We start from the raw sequence: 24,304 nt of genomic DNA on the forward strand, positions 1-24,304 counted from the left end.
ACGTTCGTCAAAATTTTGGAATCGTTTTATAAGAATCGTCCCGTGGCCCTCCCCAGAGCTTTTGTTCGCCGCCTGCGTTTACTAATGTTTTTGCTTACATGTGCGTTTTCCTGCTTGTTCTGTACAGTATTAAGTTGGAGCTGGAGAAACTCGCCCAGGAGAAGACGGAGATGCAGCGCCACTACGTCATGGTGAGTCTAAAACCAATATGTATCGAGATAAAAATCGCGAGACTCTTCCGTGTCCGCTGTTGTTTCGTTTCTCGAAATACACGGTTCTCTATCGGGATAATAAATCCGAATTTGTGCCACGAGTCGGTAGCAACGCGAATCGAACATTTTCGTTCGGAGATCTAAAGATATATCCGGTGTTTTGGACGGTTGGTAGGTAGTAAAATTTATACGAACGTCTACGAGGAAACCAACGCAACGACCATTCGCGGTGATGAAAGAGTGCATTATGTGTCGTGCACAGAAAGGAAAACGGTGCTTTCACGGCTACGCTATCTCCATCGCAATTAAATCGGATACTGCCGCGTTAAGACGATGCAAACTACATAGTTAGAAACGAATGAAAGAAAGCGGGTTTCTTGGTTAACGATGTTTATTGAAATCTGACTGCGATCTGAAGCGATCTGTTTGAGAAATAATTGTGGCGACCTGAAAACTCGAGTGATCTTTGCGATAAAAGCTTGTACCGTACAAGTTGCACGTAATTGATCGGTCTCTCGACTGGTTTCCGACGTTGGCTTAGTAGGAGTTTGGAATGTTATTAGTTGTAAACAATCTTCGTACGAAAGAATAATTCACCCTTAGAAAACATTTTATTACTAAGGGCGTCGTTACAATCTCGTTATTTTCTTCTTGTTCTTAGGGATTCCGATAGTTAATTACATTATTATCAAACGTTGAAATTTTCGTAGAAACTGCAAGCTCGCTCCAATGACCGTCGACGGAACTGTTTAACTACTTCGATCTTTCTCGACAAAGAAAAGCTCGTTCTAGGAATAAAAGTAAAAGATAAGCCCGGACTGGCTGTTCAAATAAAAAAAAGATTATGAATAGCCGACACCGTCGTAAAATTTGCACTTACGGGCCCGTTGGAAAGTTAAACACCGATAAAGGTGTTTATCGGTTAAAGAACTTTTGATATCTAACTACGCGATATTCCTGTTTGGAAATGCTGTTTCTCTCCCACCCGATAGAACGGAAACAAGATATCATTTTGTTTGCCATATTTGTCACGATTTATCTGTGCTTCTAATTGCTTTCGAACATCTGTCGCCCGGGAATGGAAAATAAAAATTCGCGCCAATCAATAAAGCAGATAAAACGCGTCGCGATCGACTGGTCGTGCGGGTTTGAGTACTATGGACGTACTAAATGTTGACACACCACCACCGTGCTGAAATGGCGCATGGAAAAGGGGAATCGTTCGTTCTCTCCCCCAAGAAAATCTGATTTTGACACTGTTACGTTACAGTCAGAAAATAATGCTTTCAAATAACACCGATTGCTAGTTCTGTAAGCAATGTATTTCAATCGATGAGCACAATTGGGAAAATTACTCTTTTCCGTCAGTCAAATGCCAACGTCTGATGCATCTACTGTGCATTCTCGAGAAGTTGGCTAGTGCTTGCTCCGCCCATCCCCACTCTCGTCGTACGATGCATGCGTCATTGGAGTGGGGATGGATATGAGCACCAATCGGACCCGCATTCCTTTCGCTGGTCAACTTCTCGCGAACGCGCGACATTCGTTCCTCGTATGGACATCCGAAGCGATCGAGAACTGACCTTCTTCCGGCTCCCGGCGCATCAGGGACTCCTTAAACAGCCCGGTTGATTTAAATACAGTAGCTTCGTGTTTGCTTTTAATTAATTCTTAATCCGTCGATCGGCGACGAAGCCGGCTTGAATATTTAAAAACACCGCCGGCGAGGAGGAATTCATAAATCTTGTTAAGCACGACGCGTGAGAACCGGTCGATCTAGGCGACAATCTTTTAATAAAACCGACGACCCGACCTCCGCTGCCTCATCAGCCATTCAGCCGACCCGCCGAGCGGGTTCTTCTCGCGTATTTCTTCGTCGTCGCGCTACCATCTCCTTTTTCAGTCGGTCGCGGCTGGCGCACGCAGGTGTTGTGGATACGCCTGGCAGCCATGTCGCGGCTTACTTTCGCCCGTAGATCTTCATTATTGCGGTGCAACGTCACCGGTGTATGCGTCTTCATTAGCAGAAGATACAACGCCGCGCTGTATATACGGAGTCGACTCCTACGGAGAAGGTCGCGGGTCGTCGACGACGGTGCAGAAAACCGCGACGCGAACGAAAATTTAGCGACAGACTTTCTCACGAAATAGTGGAACGCTTCAAATTAAATAATATAGACGATCTCACAGTCCCCAATCTTAGGATCTCTTGTAAAAAAAAAATGGTGCATGTACTCCTTCGTAAAAGCTATCGCCATGAGGAACGTTTAGAGTCCGAGAGAACGTGGTCTCGCGTGTTGCCAAGAAAAAAAAATCAAGAATCGTTTCTGGGAAACATGGAGGAAGGTGGTCCAGGATTGGGAACCCCTGTTTCAGAAATGCTTTCAATCCGGCGCTGAATGGGACGTGGGTGGTTGATTTGGAGTTCGCCAATTGCGAGCAGCTCGTTTATCGTTTGTTTTCATTCGGTGTGAGCTTTGTATTCTTGTTTGCGGTTTCGATCGGACGTTCTACAGGGTGGGTAGCGTAAAGCGTTACGGGCTATTTTCCCGTGGATCGTTCGACGCAGAAACGGAATTACGTACCGGTATTTTGGGGACCGGTGAAACTTTCTAGGCGTATACTTGGTATCTTAAAAACTGCGGTAGTCGATTAGATCGATTTCGATTCTGAAAATTGTGTACGATCGATTGTTACTTTGCTAATTGTTCATTAGTCGTTGTCTTGAACTCGGTGTTGGTAAACATTGCCTATAACGTGGCATTATCTGTTTTAACTGGTTCTAGTTAGTTAGGAATGAGTAACGTTGACGGGAAACAGATAATACCATCGTCAATGTTTACAAGCACGAACGCAAGTAGAAATAGTGAGTAATGGACAGACACGTCAACCAAGTTACGCTCGGTCGAAAAAATTGTTTTTCTTGAATGGGAAATCTCGTATAAAAGAATTCATTCCACGTTTACGATTTACTTTTTCACTAATAGCCATCAAACGGTGAAAATTATTAATTTTCTTTTAGAAGATCGACACGTTAATTCCTGTATTCTCGAATAGTATTTTTTTTTTGGTTTTCCCGTGTACTAATAACTAGAAATATAAACGTTTGCTGGCACGCTGACATCGTTTTGAATATTTAATGAAATAATTTTTAATCTGGAACGCGGAATATTATTCATTTTTAGAACTATATAAAATTCAGATATTTATTCATCCATTCGGAAAAATTGATTGGACGTGCATACCATTTAGTGAATTTCAAATGACTGGAAAAGAAATTGTTTATCCTGTATATTAAATTTCATAGCACAGAAAACATACATTTTGCTCAACGAACGGCCGAAATATATTCCAAAGAAGAGACGTTATGGAAAATATGGTCACAAATTCGTATTGCTCAATTTTCTGCTCGGTTACTTTATTTTCAAAGAGTTCGTGCAGTTAAAAGGCGTATGCTAGTTGGCCAATAGCTTTCCAGCACGATGACAAAACTGTCACGAGAGCGTTTATGACTTCTCATAAACTGACAAGCCTATTCGGTTCCAAGTCGTAAACCGAAAGTAACGTCTCTTTAACGACACAGGTTTCTTTGGCCGTGTACGCGAGTCGAGGAAATTTAAAATGTCTGACACAACTTCTGGAAAGATATATAAAGCCATCCGTATGCAGGCTTATGAATTCTGCACTGCGTCATAACCACTGTACACGGGGTGTTTCGTTAAGTACGAGAATATTTTCAATAATAATAGAGAATTTTCATAAATATTTGTCACGTTTTTATTTTATTATACGAGCTACCAGAAATGGTCGATTCCGCTGATGTATTCCAGAGGACGGATTAAAATGATTCATGGTAACATTATAAGAATATACACAAATAGTCGTCAAGATCATATATCTGTATGACATCTTAAGCGTTCTATGGAAATATGAGTTATATGTTCCATAATCGGATCGGATTCAATTATCCGCTCAAGGCTGTTCCTTTGACCGTGAACGCAACTTTGGCGATCGGCAAGCTTTATTTTTAATTTATTCGAACGCAAACCATTAAATATCTCAATGTAAAAATGTTTACAGGGAATGAGTAACCCTAACAGGATGATGTTCGAAAGCAAAAAATTGCATTCTTATTTTATCGCTCGATTCGTTGAATTCGATCGTCGAAATTGAAATTCATCTTACGAAACAGCCATATAGATTCGACCATAAATATGGCTGTAAAAAAAAGAAGGGACAAACAGAAGCCTGCGCGTCGTCCAAGTTTATTATCTTTCGCCTGCGTTGCGGTTATCGTGGACACGCGGTAATTTATAGGCCACACTTCGTGGCCGCGTTCGATGCAAATGACTTCATATAAAATGCGCGCTGGCCGGTTGCGTGGACGTGGCACTTCCGTCGATTCACGCACCACGAAGATTAATCGCGCGATCGCGACGACCGTGTACGAACGCGCGTACGGTCGACGCAGAGATGCCAGATTCAGCACCCGGTGCCCTGCTCACACATGCCAGATCACGCGTACGTGAGCTCGTAGAATTTCGGAAAGTCGACAAAGACAAACTGACACATGTCCTCTTTCTCGATTATTCCGAAGCTGCCCGAAGTAATATCGGACCGCCTCGTGGGAGTCGAGAGAGAAAGGCTCACATTTGCCTTCTGGCTCTTGAACAACTGAAATCCGACCTCACGTCAACGGCATACGATTCGGAATCTCGACTGCCCAGGTATTTTTACTTGCCTTTCCTATTACTCCTATTATTTCTAATCACTCCTGGTTTCTATTTGCCTCTGATGACCTCTGATGACCAGTGCTGACAAAAGTACAGAACTCCCGACAACTTTTGACACCATACAGCGATTGTTACTGACTGCTCCTGATTACTACTTGCCTCTGCTGGACTCTGCTGACCATCGCTTATATTTCTGACAACTTATAACGATTACTACTGACTTCTGCTAACCTCTGTTGGTCTTTGCTGATCTCTGTCAGCGTGTGCTTGTCTCTGCTGAACTTTCCTGGCCTCTGCCGAACGCTACTGACCACTGCAGGTATTTCTGATAATGTATAACGATTACTACTTACTACTGCATGCCCCTACAAGCCTCTGCTTGCCTTTGCAGGTTTCTGCTTGCCTGTGCATGCCTTTGCTGGCCTCTGCCGAACACTGCTGACCACCCCTGATGCTTCTGACATCGTATAACAATTACTACATGCTACTGTTAGCCCCTGCTGATCTCTCCTTGCCACTGCATGCCTCTGCTCGTTTCTGCTGACCACTGCTGACCACCTCTAATGCTTCTGACAACATATAACGCTTATTACTTGCTACTATTCGCCCCTGGTGATCTCTGCATGCCACTGCTGGCCTCTGCTGACCACCGCTTATATTTCTGACAACGTACAACGATTACTACGACTCCTGCCTTCCTCTGTTAACCTCTGCCAACGTCCCCTGGCCTAAGCTGGCCTCTGCTGATCGCTGCTGACCACCGTTTATATTTCTGGCAACGTACAACGATTACTACTGGCTACTGCCACCCTCTGCTACCCTCTGCCACCCTCTGCTGACCTCTGCCAACATCTCCCGACGTCAGTTGACCATCGCTGACCGTTGCTGACAAATTGTGACACGATGTAATATAATATAATATGTTTATATGTATTAAAGTGTTGTATAATGTAAATCGATGGCAATAAATGATATAATTTCAAAGAATTCTATGTGTTCTCATCATTTTTACCCTTCTTTTCTTATCGAAATCATTCCCTTAGTTATAAGATACATGCCACCTCTTCCCCTACCATCCCCCCCTGATAACAAAGTCTAAAATGGACGTAAAACCGTCAGCGCCTGACCTATGGTCGATTAGAGATACTTATTCATTCATTCAGTAAACGTCAGTTCCCGTACTAGCTGCCAGAGATAAAAATTTTCAAGTCTAAAATGGACCTGAAACCGTCAGCACCATAGCTATGGTCGATAGGTAAATGGCAGCTCCGCGTATTAGCTGCCAGAGGCAAAAATTTTCAAAGTTCCGCGGAAAGATTTCAAATCTGCCGCCGCCTGGGCTTTCTCACAAGCGCTCGCTCGAGCCTTCGTTTCTATATATACACTCGTTAACCCAACTCTAAATGGGCCATTTCATGACATGCCTTCCTAGCAGCAACATCTAGCAGCAGCAGCGGAGCCGGCAGGAGCTGGTGGGGGGGGGGGGGGGGGGTCGCTGCAAAATTTTCAGGATGTTCCTTCCCGAAAATTTCCTAAGTTCCACAGCAGGCACGATCTTCCAGAAAAATTTCTAAGTTCCACAGCTAGCGCGAGAAAGAGGCACCTGGCGGTTGCCGGCTGACAGGAGAAGATGATGGAAGGGCGGTTGCGATGTTCTTCCAGAAAAATTGCAAAGTTCCCGGGAAAGATTTCACAGGGGGGGCTCTTTAAAATTGTTGTCGAAAAATTCAGGCCGGAATTTTTGCCGCTGCCTGAAACTTCCGAGAAATTTCAGGGATTCCGAGAAGTTTCAGGGTTTCCGAGAAGTTTCAGGGATTCCGAGAATTTTCAGGAATTCTTAGAAATGACGTCATTTCCAGGAATTCGCAGAAATTTTCTGGCGGCGGGAGATTTGAAATCTTTCCGAAGAACTTAGAAAATTTTTAAAGATACGGAATGTCGATCGAGTCTTATAACTAAGGGAATGATTTGGAGAGGGAAAGAACGGTAAAAAATGATGAAAACACATCGAATTCTTTAAATTTATATCATTTATTGCCACAGATTTACATTATACAAAACTTTAATACATATAAACATATTATATTATATTATATCATGTCACAAGTTGTCTGCAACGGTCAGCAGTGGTCAGCGATGGTCAGCTGACGTCGGGAGATGTTGGCAGAGGCCAGCTTAGGTCGGGAGATGCTGGCAGAGGTCAGCAGAGGCTGGCAGTAGCCAGTAGTAATCGTTATACGTTGTCAGAAGTAACAGGAGTGGTCAGCAGCGGTCAGCAGAGGCCAGCGGAGGCTGGCAGACGTCAGTAGTAATCGTTATACGTTGTCAGAAATTCCAGGAGTGGTCAGCAGCGGTCAGCAGAGGCTAGTGGAGACCTGTTGACGGGAGGTCGGATATTAGTTGTTCAAGAGCGAGAAGGGAAGTGTGAGCCTTTCTCTCTCGACTCCCACGAGACGGTCCGAACTTACTTTGGGCAGCTTCGGTGAATCGAGAAAGAGGGCATATGTCATTTTGTCTTTGTCGGGTTTCCGAAACTCCACGAGCTCACGTATGCGTGATCTGACATGGTGTGAGAGAGCACCTTCGGTGCCTGTCTGGCATCTCTGGGTCGATGGTCTCTCGAACGATTGATCGATCTTCTTCTTCCTTGAGGCGATCATATTTTTTTTCTCCACGATTCCTCGCACGATCCGCGCGCGATATCCCATGTGGCATTTCAATTTACAGCGGCACGCACCCGGCCTCGCATCCGTCCATCCGTCGTTTTCCATGAACCTCCAACCGTGTTGCGTATTCTAGAAGAACGATCCTTGAAACAGGCCATTTTTGGTACTCGAAGACAGCGTGGATGTTACTATCTTAAATAATCCTCAAATTAAATATTGCATACACAATTATCTTCGATTTGAAGGTGTTAAAGTACACGCGAATCTTGTTGACCTAACGTTACCATCTTAAATAACTCTCAAATTAAATATTGCGTATGCAATTATTTTCGAATTTTGTTGTCTCACCGCTCAAAAGAGAACAATTCTGAGTAGAATTCAGAGTACACTTGGCTCGTAACTAATGTTAATGAATAAGCTAGAATTGCCATCGCAGAATTTCATAGAAATCGATGGAAGCGTGGCGTTTCTCTTGTGAGCGGCGGACCGATGAGTCGCGAGAAAAATGCGCTCGCGCGCGCGTGAAACTGGATTCGCGTCGTTCCTGGCCGCGGTCATTTATTATTACCCGAACCGCGTGTCGTATTACATCGTTTTGTCACTCATGATTAATCATTGGCGCAACAAGAATTTATTGTATTGGCTTCGATCCGCGTAGCAACAGGTACGCTTGTCGAACATACGCGTCCGCTCTCGGTTCTGACGTATCGAATGACTCGTAAACGCCGTCCTAATGAATCGACGCCGATTCGCACGCAAACGTAATTGGAATGATTCAGCTCTGAACGTTCGAGCCGATTCATTATCGCGGCGTTGCATCTCGCGGAAGAAAAACGCCGTTTCTTCTGCCGCTCTTCTCTCGTCCACGATCCTCGAGGCTTTCCAACGACGAAAGAAACCGCTTGTCTGCAGTTGACGCGCTCTTCCTTCGGCCGTGTAAACTTAATTAACTACCTGGATCGAATCGATACTCTCTCGGTGGCATCGCGGCCAGAAAAGCAAAGAAACTCGACCCGTAAATACGGCGCTTAAGCGGTGCATTCTTGCGTGACAGCTCCAACAGTAACTGATATTCGTTGAATTTTTTTCGAGGAAACCATAATCGATTTGAACATTTTTTTTTTAGACGTAACGATCGTTGCAGCCACCCGTCACGCTCGTTCGTGCGCGAGAAAAAGACAAAGTCGTAGCAGGCCTCGTCGGTTCATCGTAAATTAACGATCCCTCGTGTTTCAAGATTAAGAAGTCGTGAACGAGCATAATCGGTGAGAGGCCACTTGCTCCAGTTCGTGTCGCACGAAGACCGAGAACACATGTCGTGACTTTTTATCCGTGGAAGGTTTCTGATAGAAAGTTGCCACACTTCTGTTCCCGTTTCGAATACCACGGTACCGATTGTGTATCGTTCGACGGGTCAAGATGCGCATAACTATGCATGGAGGAAATTACAGTTCGCGCTTGAATTGCATTTCCCGTCTGTATTGACCGCGGGAACGATAGACGAGGCTCTCCATATTCCGAAGAACCGATCTGCAATTACAATGTCGCGTGTTCCTACGTAGAATTGGAAAAAAACCGCACGTGCACGCATTTATTTCGTTTCTGAGGAAAATGAACGCATTTCATTTTTACACTGTCATCGAAAATCTGGTCTAGTCATCGATGCTATTTATTTATTTATATACCAAAGGAAGATAATTTGATTATTAAAAAATTTCAAATCGTTCTGAAAAAATTATTTTCAGTTGCGGGAGTCCATTATAATCATTTTTGGTGAACAGACATACCTTCGAAATCCTACGCACTTTCGAGAAAAAAATTCAGGTGTCTAAATTTTTCGGCCAAAATAAAAAATTTCAAATCGTTCTGAAAAAATTATTTTCAGTTGCGGGGGTCCATTACAATCATTTTTGGTGAATAGACATACCTACGAAATTCTACGCACTTTCGAGAAAAAAATTCTGTACCGAAAATACAATGTCTGACCATATATTGACATGTTTCCCTGAAACTTCATACGTGTGTTTAAAAAGTCATAACTCCTGAACGGGTTGGACAATTTTAATGTTTCAAAATGCAAACGACGATTATTTTAGTCAAGAATATGTATAAATTCTAAAAATATTCGAAAAGTTGTTCCTTGACCCCGTAAAGTGAGAAAAACCACAGATACTTAATGTTCGACGAAACTATTTATTTCATTGATACGATTACCAACAGTTTGGTATTTTAGACTCGATAGAATTGTCTGGTATCGTTCGAGGCGGTGTTAAGGAATAATACAGAGAAAAAGAAGGCTCGGAGAGAATCGAAAGGGGGGGAAAAAGATCGTTTCGAAATTTTAAATCTCTGTCGGGGAATTAACTTCATTGTGCAGCTCGACGGGGTTCGCAGTCGGTTTAAATGTTTTCGCGTTCGCGAACCGCGAGCAAGTGCCCGGGCGTACTTTATGTCCCGTGAGTACATAAACGGGGGTTTTCGCGTTTCCGAGCGGACGGCGATTTTTCCGGGTGGAAAACCGACCAGTCGAACTCGATTTCTGTTCGCGGATTCGCTTCCGATGGGTGGCGCGTCCCGTGTTCCTGCCGAGAGACGCTCCTACGACGTCGTTATACGACGATATAGCTCGGCCACGGGGCATTACGCTTTTACGACTCTTTCATGTAATTGTCGAGCTCGTGAACTTTTACGAGCGCAAACCGCGCGGAAGAGATCGCCTCGAAGCCCATCGTCCGGCGTGGTTCGAGTTTCCTCGGTGCACGGACTCTATATCCATCCTTCCCTCTCTCTTTCCGGCGATTTTTGATGTTCCCGAATCGTTGCGGTTCGAACGCCAAAACAGTCGTTCCCATCCGCGGAACAGGGATTTTATTACGTATTTGTAAACAGAAAAATTTGCAACCACATTTCGCGGTTAAAATATTCTTAATGTCTTTGTATTCCTAAAAATTCGTCACGGATCGTTTCCACAATTCATAACCGTATTCATAGTTTCTCAAGAATTCGAATTCGAACGATACATAAACAGAGAAGATATCACTTTTTTTCACACTGCTGGAAATCTGCATTTTTCGATAAATTTGAAGGGAGATGACTTCGACATGCCATTATCCTTTGCAATATTAAATAGCTACAATTAAACATCCACTGCTAATTTTATAAATTAGATAAAACTCGAGGGCTCGCCAGAAGTGTGCCATTTGCAAGATTAATCGACCACCAAAATGAGTTACTAATTTTAATAAAAATCGCGTAATGGCCCCGAACGTACGCGAAGTCTATTTACAAGATTTTTACGGTCGCTCGCGTACAGTTTTGGATTACATTCGGGCAGTGGGTGGGTAGCAGGCGTGGAGGTGTAGCGACGGTAAATTCCGCGGCAGGATGCGACGATGAGTTAATAAAATCGTGCGCCGTGAACGGCCACAGTTCCGATCGTTAACACCGCTAACGCCGTGTCCAGCGTCTAGTGCCACGAATTTATGCAATCGTTGCAACACGCGAGCGTTGCACCTTCCGGCCTCAAATTGGCCCGTCTACGTTCGCCGGGTGTACACGCGTTACAGGCCCTTTGGAACGGGCGGAGTTTGGCCTAAAAGCCGGCCGCGAACGTGTCGGTCGTTAGCGTGCACCTCCACGCGAACACGTAGTTTCCAGCGCGAGCACGGAGATGTTCCCGCAAACCGGTGAACGAAAACACGGGTACAAATTTAATTGTACGATCGTGATTACCACGCTGGAGATTCCAGCGGTAGTTATACGACCCCCGGCAGTCTTTACCGCGGGCGAAATTAGCGTTCGCCGGGAATCGCGCAATTATTTCTACCCGCGATTCAAAGTATCAAGTCAGCATCCGTGGATAATGCAGTTTTTTTTTCACGAGGCAGCGAGCTTCTGCGTACAGTCTTTTTTTTTTTTTATTTCGTAGAAAAAGTTGCCTCGGTTAGAAAATCGCGCGTCGTCCGTCTTAATATTTGCTCGAACGTTCCGTTTCAATATGTTTTTCACTCTCGAGTCCTCCGTTTCCGGTATTGTTACTATTTTATGCTTAACGTTCCGGCAGATCCAACCTTATCTTTCCTTATTGTACGACGGGAACCATGATTTACAATTTAAAGTTAATCATCGTGTGATATCTCTCCGAGACACTATCCGACGCAGGCTTTCTTTCGCACGTTTCTCTTCTTTGTACTTGCGTTTTACGGTCGAGCGCTGCACAATTGCGACCGTAGATTTTTTCCTACATTTTATAAATCGTGCGTAGTTACTTTCGATCGTATACGTAAATTGAAAAGAAATTGTCTGGTATAAGTCTATCATTATCTTTGATATAATAAATAAGCGACGTTCAAATACGTAGTATAATGAAAAGTGAAGGCAAAGCTTAGACTAAATAAGTAGGAACTTCTGTAAAATATTGAATATATCCAACATCTACGCTAATGTAATTTCGTTACTGTATTTTGTTACCAAGTGTAATGTCTAATAAATGTTATTTAAAATGGAAAATGGCTTCTCGATGGATTACCGTTTGGGGGAAAAACACATATTGGTGATTCTATGTACTGTTTGTATTATCTATACCTCTTCTTGGGCATTATTTGCCCCGTTAATATTAAAAAAACAAAAGTTTCTTTCCATTTATAGCGAGTCACCATATTATAGCATGCAAATACGAGTGATTCCAAGGGTTAAAAAACAATTACAGGAGTAAGAACAACGAATCGGTCTAGTTTGGAGTGTTTTCGTCGATTAAATCAGGCAGATGCCGATCGCGAGGCCCCGGGACCGAATCGAGGTCAAAATTTGCAAGTCGTACGCGACCAGAGGAGTGGGGGACGTTTCTGTAAGGGTGTGTTCGCAACGGGGGTCGTCGTGATCCATCGGGGGAAGATAGAAAGGAGGATAAGGGCTCGTGAAAGGGACGAGAGACGACGGAGAGAGCGAGGGTCCATTAGTCTTGCGTATCTCGTCACGGCGCGGATACCGATCGCGATCGATATCGGTCGTTTATTCGAGAATGAAAGCACCCGGACTCGTTTCGATTCCGAGGGTCGCCGACGAGACACACCAGGGCCCTGTGTGGGGCACACAGGGTTTTCTCGCTTCGGTTCCGCGATGTTACGAATAAAAGAAATTCGTGAATCGCGTTTGCAATTTCAGGATGCAAACGAGAGAGGGAGAAAAGAAGTTTTCTAGGTTTCCTGGTTTAATGGCTGAACGACGTTTATTGCCGTCCCGGGTTTTATCGTCGCGTACGAATCCCAGCACGGCCCTGTTCTTCGCGACAGAACGCTTTCCGTATTGAACGTGTCGACCGCGAGCAACGTTTCCAGCCTCGGTGTAATTAAGATCCTGACCTCCGCTCTCCGCAGGCTCCCGGGAGCGAAGTCTATTAATGAAAGGCTAATTACTTCGTCGAGCCGCAACCAGAGACGATCCCAGGCCCGCCCACGCCACCGGGAGCGCTTCTTGCTCTCCTTCTTGGTCGTCTTTTTTCTTCGCCGCGATTTCTGGCCACTCGAATTCCCGCAGGACGACATCGTTCATGCAACAGTACTCGGGGCGCTTTTACCGGTCTCTTCGCCACTTCCGTCTCGTTATTCGATTTTTCTCATTGTTTTGCTCGCTGCAGATCGACTGAACATTTTAAAAAATCTGCGATGCAACTTGGTTTCGGCTCGAAATTTTATGGTCCTCTTTCGGTAAAGGAACGACGACCGCGCTGATATATTAAAACGCAGTTTTACGATCGACGAGCAATAAAGACCGTTTTCACGGCGGTCGATGTTTCTCGGTACGAAGAATAATGTAACAACTTCTCCGTGTCCCGGATGCTCGTTAAAATAGCGGAGTATTCTTCTTTTTCCGTCAAGCCCATCGCGAGTCACGCATTTTTTTCTTTTCTTTCTTCTAGCCGTTAGCCTCGCGCCAGCCGTACGTTGTTATCGTCGAATTTTTTCCTGTCGTTCACCATCCCCGAACGACGGAACGGAGTTCGTTCTTTATGTTCTCCGTGCACGTCTCGTTGACGTTCTTCCGCCGGTCGAAAGTGTTGTCGGGGTCGTTTACGATGAGTCATGAGGATGGAGTCGCGGGATGAGTCATAATCGAGGGGTTGGGAAGCCGAGTGGCTCTCGTTTCTGCGAAAGCGAACCCGGAAACCGAAGGTTCCACGTCGGTAAAATTAATTTGAGATTTTAACCACACGTTCTCCTCGGAGCTGTAATTTTTCAACTTGAACGCGCAAGCTTGTAAAACATTGGAAACAAGTTGTAACATCGAGTAACGATCGAACGAAATAATGTTGCAAGACGGAATCTGGTCGCTTCGAGGCTCCTGTCTTTGCATCGACGTATCGATGTCCCTTCAGATCGAAATCAGTTCTGCTTTCGAAAACGCGTCGATTGATAAATTATCATCGTGCATCGAGTGACACAGTGTTGCCTTAAGACGAGGCAACTCGCGTGCAAAAATAAAATAACGCGGAATATGCTTTTAACGAGCAAACATGAATTAATTTTCTGTCTCCACTCCTCGTTTGTGTAATCAATAATTTCAAAGTTTTAACGATGGCGCGAGACCAACGGTCGAATCTCGTTTTAATATTTTCTTCTTTTATTCCCGTTAATGAAGATATTCGTCTGTTAATTCTCGTATGCGTACGAGATTCCATGAATCGTTTGAAAATCGACGATCGGAAACTGTACACGTGTCGAAAGACGTAAACATTATTAGAACGCGTTGGTTCCATCGAAGAGGGTAAAAGTGTTCCATAAATATTGCGTCGAACGTCGCGAGATGGATATCGACGAGTCAAGTGGCCCGGGGTAAATCTTTTATAGGGCGCTTTTAAAATACTTGACCGAGCTCGAAGGGTGTTCTGGTCACTGAAAGGATTGAAAAACGTATATCCCCAACCGGCTCTTTCCTCCTTGCAACCTAAATCCTTGAAAGTTGCATACAGGGGCTTTTGAACTAGCTTCCTTGTATGTTCTGCGGATCTCGGGCGTCTGAAGTTTTTCGTTCCTCGAATATGCTCGAGGAGCTCCTTTTATAGAAGATCCAGTCGCCAGTCTGCAAAATCTCCGCGATTCCCACGATTCCAAACACTCGAAGAATTTTTCTCCGTAGACGCGACTTTGAAGGCTCGCGATTCTGCAAAGGGAGCATTGTTTGCACCCCGTCGCTTATATGGCGTTCTCCGATCCCCTCGGACGGTGGATCGAGCAATCAAACTCTTAAGCAGACAAGCTCGTGTTTTCAACTCGAGTACGATACCCGAATTATTTTTTCTTTATTTAATTACTAGCAGAAACTATTTCTCTGCAAGTGTAAGTGGCGTATTTAGTTTTAACTAAGTCAATCGTGATTCAGATATTGTCAAAATCGATTTTCGCCGAAAGGGAAGCTACGCGAATAAATAGATCTGTAATTATTATTTTGATGTTCGTTTCGCTGGTCGGTGTCGAAACGGCAGTTGAGAACCATTGTTCGGTAGGTGAATTAGTTAAAGCATACTCGGGACGGGATCTTGTACACACGATGTAGAAACGATGTTACGAGAAACCGGTCTTGGACGTCGCGTACACGCACGGCACACACGACCGTTCTTACACTCGTGGATCGAACGGAACGCGTGGAGGGTAGAGCGATTGCCTTTTCGTTTTTCTCATTTTCTTCGGGCGTTTATCCTCCTTCTTGGCCGAGATCTCGCATTACGGCTCAATTTGGCCCGGTTTTCGTAATCTCGTTCGATCGATGTAATCTCGGCTCTCGGCAGCCGTGTACCGGGGCCCCTAAAGACCCTCTCCGAAGGGTTCTTTTAGACGTTATTACGAATTCGAGCGGCATCTCGGTTTAGGTAACTCGATAATTCGATTAGCCCTTGGGAGCCTTTCTGCTCGGCTTAACCGACTGCCTACGATCTCCCTTTTTCCAGACGTATCGGACGTTCAACGGGGGTAGTCCATTTTATGCGATACGAAAAATCTATTTCTCCATTATTTCATCCTCTCGATGGTCTGCGGTGGGAATCCTTTCGTTACGGTTTCCGTGCAAATAAATTCTGGGTCCTCGTACAAAAGAATTGAAATCGAGCAATTTAAAGACATAAAAATGAAAAGCAAACGAAGTTCAACCTTGATGTCAAGTTTCACAATCGTGAAACTACTCAGTCGTCATCGACACATTTTTACATTCACGAGGTATTCGTAAAACAGATCTATTCTTTTTCGTGGCCATTCCTTTTAACAAATTTAAACAAAATTAAACAGTATACGTTTAAAAAATTATTGGAAATTAAATTGTATGTCAGGGGGTTAATATATCAAACACCAAACGTAGAAATGTACAATTACACAGTGGCATGAAAAATCTTACTACCAAAAAGAGAAAAGATTGAAACGTTCATCCGATTATTCTGGTTTAGATAGTGCATCGATGCTATTTCCTTTAGATCTAAGATAGAATGATTGTTTGCAAACACGCCTCGCGGATTATTGCGATCGTGGAAAATGTCTGGCGTGTACGATGAAATTTGAAGTTACGTGGCGCATAGCAGGCGTATTACTTATATAATGGTCGGCGTTAATGCGGCTCGTGTTTGATTATCCGGCAGAGAATCGATCGTCGGGGATCGCCGACCGCGACTCCCCGGGCGATTCGAGCGGTCAGGTGCAATCGAATCGCGCGTTGCATAATAAGTTGCACCTGAGTACATTCGAGCAAGCTTATCTGTTCCCTCCCGATCGGGGCTCGGGCTGTTGCGCGCGCCCGAAATAATTTATCGTCCCACTCCTGGCACAAATTCGGTTTATCTCGATCGTCTCAATCACCGGGGTCTCTTTGCGCCGCATGCAAACGTACCCCGGCCCCGAGATCGATGTCGTCGGTAAATTCAATTACAGCCGACCGAAACGGTAAGCGACGTAGCAAAAAGGAGGAGAGAACAAGACTGCTACTCTCGGCCGCCGGTGTTCGAGGTTGCAAACCGTTTCTTTCTGCGGTCGATTATGGTTAATTTCCATTTGCATCGTGACGAACGGACTCGCGTCCCTTCTACGCGAACTCGAATCAATCTTTACGCTAAACCTACCGACACTTCGTGTATATCTATTCAAATTTAAATTTATTTTCAATTAAATGAACAATTTGTAATCGAAGTTTATCGCGCAGCAGTCATATAGTCAATAGAAATTGCTGAAACTTCTTTGGATGCATAGCGTCAAAGTAAATGTGAAAATAAACATAGAAGACAGCATAAATTATAGTAGTCGTTATGTTCATCGGATAGAGGGTGAAATTCCCTTTAAAATGAGCGTTCGTGAGAGTCGATAGCTTTATTAGTTCCGGAGATATAGCGATTTTAGTTTCGCGTCGATGCGGCGGCTAGTTCCGGAAATAAAGGGTCCGAAGATTGTTTACTTTTTCGCTGCGGCCTTGTCAAGGCCGTTGACCGCGCGCGCACATTGAAAAAGTAGGTCAGTCGGCCAGACGGTCACGAGTCACGTGCGAGAAAGAGAGGTCCGGCGCGACGCGTCAGACGAAGACAGCGATAGTCGAATTAGAAAAATTACCCCTTTACATAAATTGCGATATCTCGAAAACGGAAAGTCGGATCGTCAAAAACAAAAAACCATTTTAAAGAGGAAGGTTTGCCGCTTCCAACGATGGCTTAATAATTAATAAAACACTAGTGGTTTCGGAACTGCAGGAGTTTAAAATTTATGTAATTTTAATACGCGTTGATACACTACTCTAAGGCTAACAGCGCGATCATAGCGAAATTTAAAGAATTACACCTTTACATAAATTGCGATATCTCGAAAACGGAAAGTCGGATCGTCAAAAACAAAAAACCATTTTAAAGGGGAAGCTTTACTGCTTCTAACAGTGGTTCAATTATTAATAAAACACTAGTAGTTTCGGAACTGCACGCGTCTAAAGTTTTAGTATTTTTAATATGCGTTGTTAGACTGTTCCAAGACAGTGGAAGCTGAAGATTCTCTTCTTTCATCGTTGCTATATGTATATTTTCTATTTACATCGGAAGCTAATCAAAGTTTGATACCAAATTATATCCGTTTCGTTTTACAAAAAGACGTAAATGTAAAAAATAAAAATGTCACTTGACCGGTGATCGTAGGTTTAGTGTTAAACATAGTAACCGCGATTTCTCGATGGTTGCATCCTCGAACATTTTACGGTAATCTCCAATTTTATTGCTCGTGATTTTAATAACTTTTAATATCGTAATAATTTAATAATAGTCCCCTCGAATCAGTGCTTCGCCGATTGCATTAAAATGCAGTTCCTTTCGATTCGACATAAATTTCTAACAAATAATATTTATAAGTTCAATTTGGAATCCGAAACCCGTGAAATTAACATAAACACAGTATCAATGGGCGTTCAGAAATCTATGTTCGTCTCGAGTTGCATTTTTGGGCAAAACGTCGCATAATTGCCGGGGTATTACGAGACACATCGCGTATACGCACGGTTGTAACTTCGATCGGCTATTGCGCAAGCATCGTCGCGTTAACGCTTGTGCGCCAGCACGCTTCTTTATATATCCTTGCGCGGCATTTTATGTCTCTCCCGTCTAATATATCGTTCTTCTTTCTTTTTTCATGCTCGCAGTATTACGAGATGTCCTACGGCCTGAACGTGGAAATGCATAAACAGGTAAGCCTTTTACGTTAATTTGAAATTCAAATGAACATCATCGAACCAAGAGCGCGACGATGGAAGTTGGTACGCGTGTTGCAGCGGGCATTGTGCGCGCGCACGTGTACCGGTAGCTCGAGCGCACCGGTATAGCAATTACTTCGTTGACTTAACGCGCGATAGCCCCGGACGTGTCCGTTGAAATTTATGTTTTCATTCATGACGCGACGGCGCGCGAGCAATATCCGTGCGGCGACTTACTAATCGCTCGACCGGCTGGTTTCGCGCGTGGCCCTTAATTCGAAATTAAAGGGAGGCGGCCCGGGATTAGGGAGGCCATTCCCGCGTTGGGAGATCCCCGGCTATTGAATAAATATGTAAACAAGGTAATAACATGCAAATTGCACGGTAGGGAGGTCTCCGAACTTCTTCTTCCCCGTCGACTTTCGGATAGAGAATCAGCAAACGCAACGGGAACGAGAGGCTCTTATTAGGAATTATTCAGCGTATTTCGGGCGCTTCGACAGCCGCGGGAGATCGGATGACACCCGGAACCGAAGAGTTTCTTAATTTCAATGCGAAATGAAATTCAGTCTTTTAACACTTTCACAAAAATATTCTTCTATGTCGGTGGAAATTTTTGCAAACTTGTTCGTTAAAATGTACAAATATACAGCACAAAATTCATTACAACACAATAAACTTAGCTACTTTTTATGAAATGATAAGTGTGAATAAATGCCGCCACGTTGGTGTCACCAGACGTGAAAATGTTAATAATACGTTCATTATCGTTAACCTATGGCTATCGTTTATTTTATTGTTTCCCCGAATCACAGGGTCCTCTACAGTTAGATGTTCCGTCGAAAATATTAGGTCGTCCCGAGTTTTCTATTAAAACTTATCCTTCTGTAAGTTAAACAAATTTTTTAACAATTCGTCATAAAATACAGAATTCATCTATTTACTTTCCTATATTTCTAATAGTGAGATGTACGCCCCCGCTTTGAAGGACCAATTTCACCCCTTCAACGTGGACAGTAATATTTGATCGCACCGCGAGTATGCCAAGTTTCATCGAAATCGGTGATCGAAACGTGGCTGAACATCTACACACCGACACATTAAACGAATCGATAGGGATCGTTGAACCGGGATTCTCGAACTCTTCGAGGCGAGTGAATTACATCGCGGCCCCTCGTTCCCTATTGCTCGCTATATTTTAACAGGATTTGTCGGGTGAGCCGAGAGAAAAATGGCGCAAAGTTGCCGATGCATTCCCGGGTAATGCTTCTTCCCTTAATGGTCCGTGGCGATCCGTTTGCCGAGCAAACGAACAGAAATAGAATCGGCGGACGGGTCGTTTGATACCGCGAATCGAAAGTGGACCTCGCGTCGAGAACGCTTCCTCGATATTAATAAAAACAAAGATCGCCGCGGAATTAGCATCGCAAAGATCGCGTCCCCCGTCGGACGCGTATTTTTTTTTTTTCTCTCTCGCGTAACCATCCATATTCATCGGGATCGGTTCGGGTTTGAATTTCCCGGTTTTCTCGTCGCTCGTCCGCTCTCGATCGCCGGTCGTTGTAAATACCGATTTTTCTCTACGGTCGTCGGGCTGAAAAAGGGGGGACGGTGAGGCGGAATGAAAAACAGCGCGCGGTCCGACCGGGGGGGTATAATTTGTTGGCGGCGAGGCGGACCAAAAGCGGAACCGCTCGAAACCAGAAGGGAAACGTCGTATTTCATTTCGCGCTCGCCTTTACGACATTCCGGACATTAACGTCGTCAATTACCGTGCACGTCTTCGTCGGTTTTTGCCCGGCGCGATTCATTTACGGGGGTCGTCCCCGATCATGAAAATTTATCGAGTCGCTGGAACGACGCAGCGTAACCGTTCGGGAACGCTTTATATCTTGCGCCTTCGCGTCGATCTTTTAACAGACGTCGGTTCTTGCGCGTAGCCCGTACGGTTTTCTTACGGTCCTCGCCTCGCGGCCCCGGTTATAGACAGTTCCGGCCAGATATGGCGAATAAAACGGAAAAGTAGTGGAAGCCCGACACAGCCAGAACCCTATCATCCCATCCCGGAATCTCGATCGCGAATTCTCACGACTCGACGGGATAAATAGCCAGCTTTTTCCTTCTTTCTCCGGGGCATCATTCTACCACTTTTCTCTCTCGTCAGAACCCTTATCCCTCCCCTCCCCGTTAGCTCCTTTACGACTTTTATCCTCCTTGGCTCCTTCGGCCGCGTTCTTCCGCGAAGCCGGGCTTCCGACGTCGACGTGACGGGAATAATGCTCGCGTTTATTGAATATTTAGCAGCCGGGCCCCGTTATTTCCTCCTCTTCCGGCGGCCCCCTCCTCCACCCTTTTTCATCCTTTTGCCGCCTCTTCTCGCGCGCCGTTCCGGCCGGATGCACCCCTCAAATCGTAAATCGGGCTTCGCCGGGGAAACCCTCGGCAGAGAGACGGCCGGAGGCGGAGTTGAAACGCCGCGCGGGACGATTCATAAATTAGCCGACGGCTGAGCGCGTCCAGAATGGAACGAGCCTACAGAGTTTTGCGCCGAGGAACACGAGGACGCGCGGGAAAAGACAGAAGGCGCGGCCATTTCTTTTTCTTCACCGCCGTGTTACACGTTCGATAAATCCTCGCAAGATTTACGCGGGGACAGACGCTTCGAGCGTTATTTTCGACGCGGATCGTGGCATCTTAAGGGGGGATATATACCTTTAGACGTCCGAAAACGAGGCGTTTTTCAGGAATTTTTTTTTAGCGTAATAAAACTATCTATTGTTTCTGAAACTTTTGCAATATTAAAGTTACTGCAATTTCTTGTCGGTTAAATACTGATTAACTTCGATAGGAAACATTTTTTTATTAGACTATCGAAAGGGGCTGAAAAATCGTGGAGACTAGTTCGTACCTCACCCTGTATAGGGAATATCAAATCTTTAACTTGAAAATTTATTGTTTCAGTTCGTCAATGAAAAGTTCTGACACTTATACAGGGTGTTGGGCCTGGGAAAAATTTTAATAGAGGATTCTAGAGGCCAGAATAAGACGAAAATCAAGAATACCAATTTGTTGGTGGAGACTTCGTTAAAAAGTTATTAACAATTAAATTCAAAAATTTCAAATCGTTCTGGAAAAATTATTTTCGGTTGCGGGGGTCAATTACAATCATTTTTGGTGAATACATATACTTCCGAAATCCTACCCACTTTCGAGAAAAAAATTCGAGTAAGTGATGAAAGTTTTGGATGAAAAAAAAGGACTTTCGAATCGTCTTGGAAAAATTATTTTTAGTTGCAGGGGTCAATTGCAAGCATTTTTGGTCAACAGACATACCCCCGAAATCCTACTCAGTTTCGAGAAAAAAATTCATCACCGAAAATTTCATGTCTGACCATAGCGTCGATATGTTTCACTGAAATTTCATGGGTATCTTTAAAACATCATAACTTCTGAACTGATTGGACGATTTTAATGTTTAAAAAAGCAAACTACGCGTATTTTGATGGAGAATATGTACAAAGCGGAAAAATATTCGAAAAGTTGGTCTTTGAGCACGCAAAATGAGAGAAACCCCATAAAAATGGTCCAATTTTCAAACAGCCATAACTCCTACAATTGTGAATATATTTCAATGAAACTTTTTTCTGCAGTAGAGCTCATGTGTACCTACAAAAAAGTATTAGACAACTTTTCTGTAGGGCGTCAAACAAAATTACTAAAAATGAAAAACGAATTTTTAAGAAAAATCGGCAGGGGGTAAATTTTTCGACGAAAAAAAAAATTTTGTATTAATTCTGAAAAAATTATTTCCGGTCAATTACAGTCATTGTTGGTGAATAGACATACCCTCGAAATCCTACCCACTTTCTAGAAAAAAATTCGTCTAAAGAAATAAAAATAAAAATTATTCTACTATAGTCATATATCGAACACGCGCCTAAAATTTGAAGTTAATCGGTCGAGTTGCTTTTTACATATTAGATAAAACAGAACAGGGAAAATTATAAATTGTAAAGTGCACGGAAAATGTTCGATGGAAATTAGTATGGCACAGACGCAGTGCTCGTGCTCAACGACGCTCGAGGATCGTCGCGAAAGATTGCGCGCAGTGAACCGCGTAACGCGTCCTCCGTCGTGGATGCTTGCGTTCGAAACAATGTAATAATTTTTCCTGTCGGGCGGGAGTATCGCTCCAGCATCGCATTCCACGGATTCTAGCGAGAACGAGCGTTTAGAAGATCATTTTTTGCCGGCGAGGATACGAGCCAAGACTCTCGGACAGCTGTCCTCGCGCGTCTGGCCACGACCATAGGTTATTGCAACAATTAGTCGTCCCGGGCTGATTTCCAAGAGCCTCGGAAGCGGGTGCAGAGTGTGTCACGTAATTGGGTCGAGTCGTATCGCCTGTTTTGTCGGAGCGCGGAAAAAGCCACGGAGAAAGACGTTGACTAAATAGAACAAGGTCTATCTTTTTTACGACGAGACTCTTTTCCTAAATAAAATCGTGCACCTGCAACGCTCGCTGCACTTTACGATCCCTGGTATCGGCATCCGAATTTCCAAAGAGCGTTTCGTTCAAAATATTTGTCCAAGCGCGTTATTGAAAATATAAAATCAACAAGAGAATTTCATAAAAACGAGCAAACATATTAATTCGAAACAAGTAGGCGTAAGTAGAGGTGTTTATATTTGAAACGTTTAAAATGCAATTATACACGTTTTTCGCGAATCGATTCTATTTATCATTCCGCGCGGAGGAGCGCGGAGGGGGCGTTGGAAAAATAGCTGGCGAAATAATTTCGCGTTTTATTCGAGAAAATTATTTCATCGCGTGAGGGCGTGCTCGCGCGGCCATTCGTTGCCGCGAAAGATTTACACGGGCAATGTAAACGAAAGTGCATGGCGATGCATTTAAACGGCACCGCGATAAATAATAAGAATCGTTATTAACGCGAACGAACGAATTTCCATCGAACGGCTCGGCGAAGCAGGGGGTTGGATACGGAGGGGGTGGTTGGACAGGATTCGCGGCGATATCCGGCGCGGAATCGCGCATTTCCACGCGCGCACGCAACGAGTTACGAGAAACGCGGACAAGCGGGGGCCCAGGCGTCCATGGTAAAATTTCGATAGCGGACGTGTCAGAAGCTGTTTACACGATCGTATTTCTGCGGCACAATTTCGTGCCTGATCGCGTTTATAAAAGCGGAGCCAGCCACCGGGAGGGGGTTGTTTCCACCCTCCGCCACCGCGACATTCGCCGGGGCGATTAATCGTGGCGCGTTTATGACGAGCCCGGCGCGTTGTCGTTCGCGTGGAAATAAAAACTGGGGGGAAAAACGGCGAGGGAAAGAGAGGAGGGGAGGCACGGGGGAGGGGAAAACGAGAAAGGAAACAACACGTTGGAAAAATTGGCAGCGGAAACGCGGCGATCCGGGGAGCCAGCTAGATGAGTAACAGATCCGACGACGCGGGCAGGCGAAATATCGGGGGCCGGGAAACGCGCGCGGACATTTCGAATCGAATTTATCGGGCGTGTATTAACGCGGTCGGTCGGTCGGTCAGTCTGGTAAGTGTCTGCGAATGGCGGTGTAAACGCGCTCGATTTCGCGTGGATGTAATTAACGTCGGGTAATTCCCGACAATTACCGTCATCATCATCATCCATCAGACCGCAGTCGACCTGTTACGTTTTCCTGTTATACCTGCACGATAATTGTCGTCTCGAATCACTGGTTTCGCATCGATGCATCGTTTCGCGCGCGCTAGCGAGCCGCGGGTACAACACGCTCGTTAAAACGGACCGTAGATCGTCCGGTGTGCGCGATCGACCGCTTCAATCGCGGGAAATTTGTTTGAACGCTTTTAGAACGCCTCCGATGCTCGTGTTATTCCGCGAAGCAGCCTTTTAACGGCGTATCGTTATCGTTCCTGTTGATCGAGCCGATTGATTCTTCATTCGATCATCATCCCTCTCTCTCGCTTTTTATCGCATTCG

At 44.6% G+C, this 24,304-nt stretch overlaps 1 protein-coding gene across 3 annotated transcripts in view; it reads left to right on the forward strand.

The window, feature by feature from the left end:
* LOC143351664 (protein groucho) overlaps positions 1–24,304 on the forward strand; it is a 158,890-nt gene that overhangs the window by 54,980 nt on the left and 79,606 nt on the right. For 2 of the 3 annotated variants that reach the window (XM_076783473.1, XM_076783465.1), the window contains exons 3-4: positions 128–191; positions 18,256–18,300. In XM_076783473.1, coding sequence (XP_076639588.1) covers positions 128–191; positions 18,256–18,300 — 109 coding nt within the window. The remainder of the gene's footprint in view (positions 1–127; positions 192–18,255; positions 18,301–24,304) is intronic. The other variant, XM_076783482.1, reaches the window with a different exon arrangement.

The sequence above is a fragment of the Colletes latitarsis genome, chromosome 1 (genome assembly GCF_051014445.1).
Source record: "Colletes latitarsis isolate SP2378_abdomen chromosome 1, iyColLati1, whole genome shotgun sequence".
NCBI classification, from domain to species: domain Eukaryota; kingdom Metazoa; phylum Arthropoda; class Insecta; order Hymenoptera; family Colletidae; genus Colletes; species Colletes latitarsis.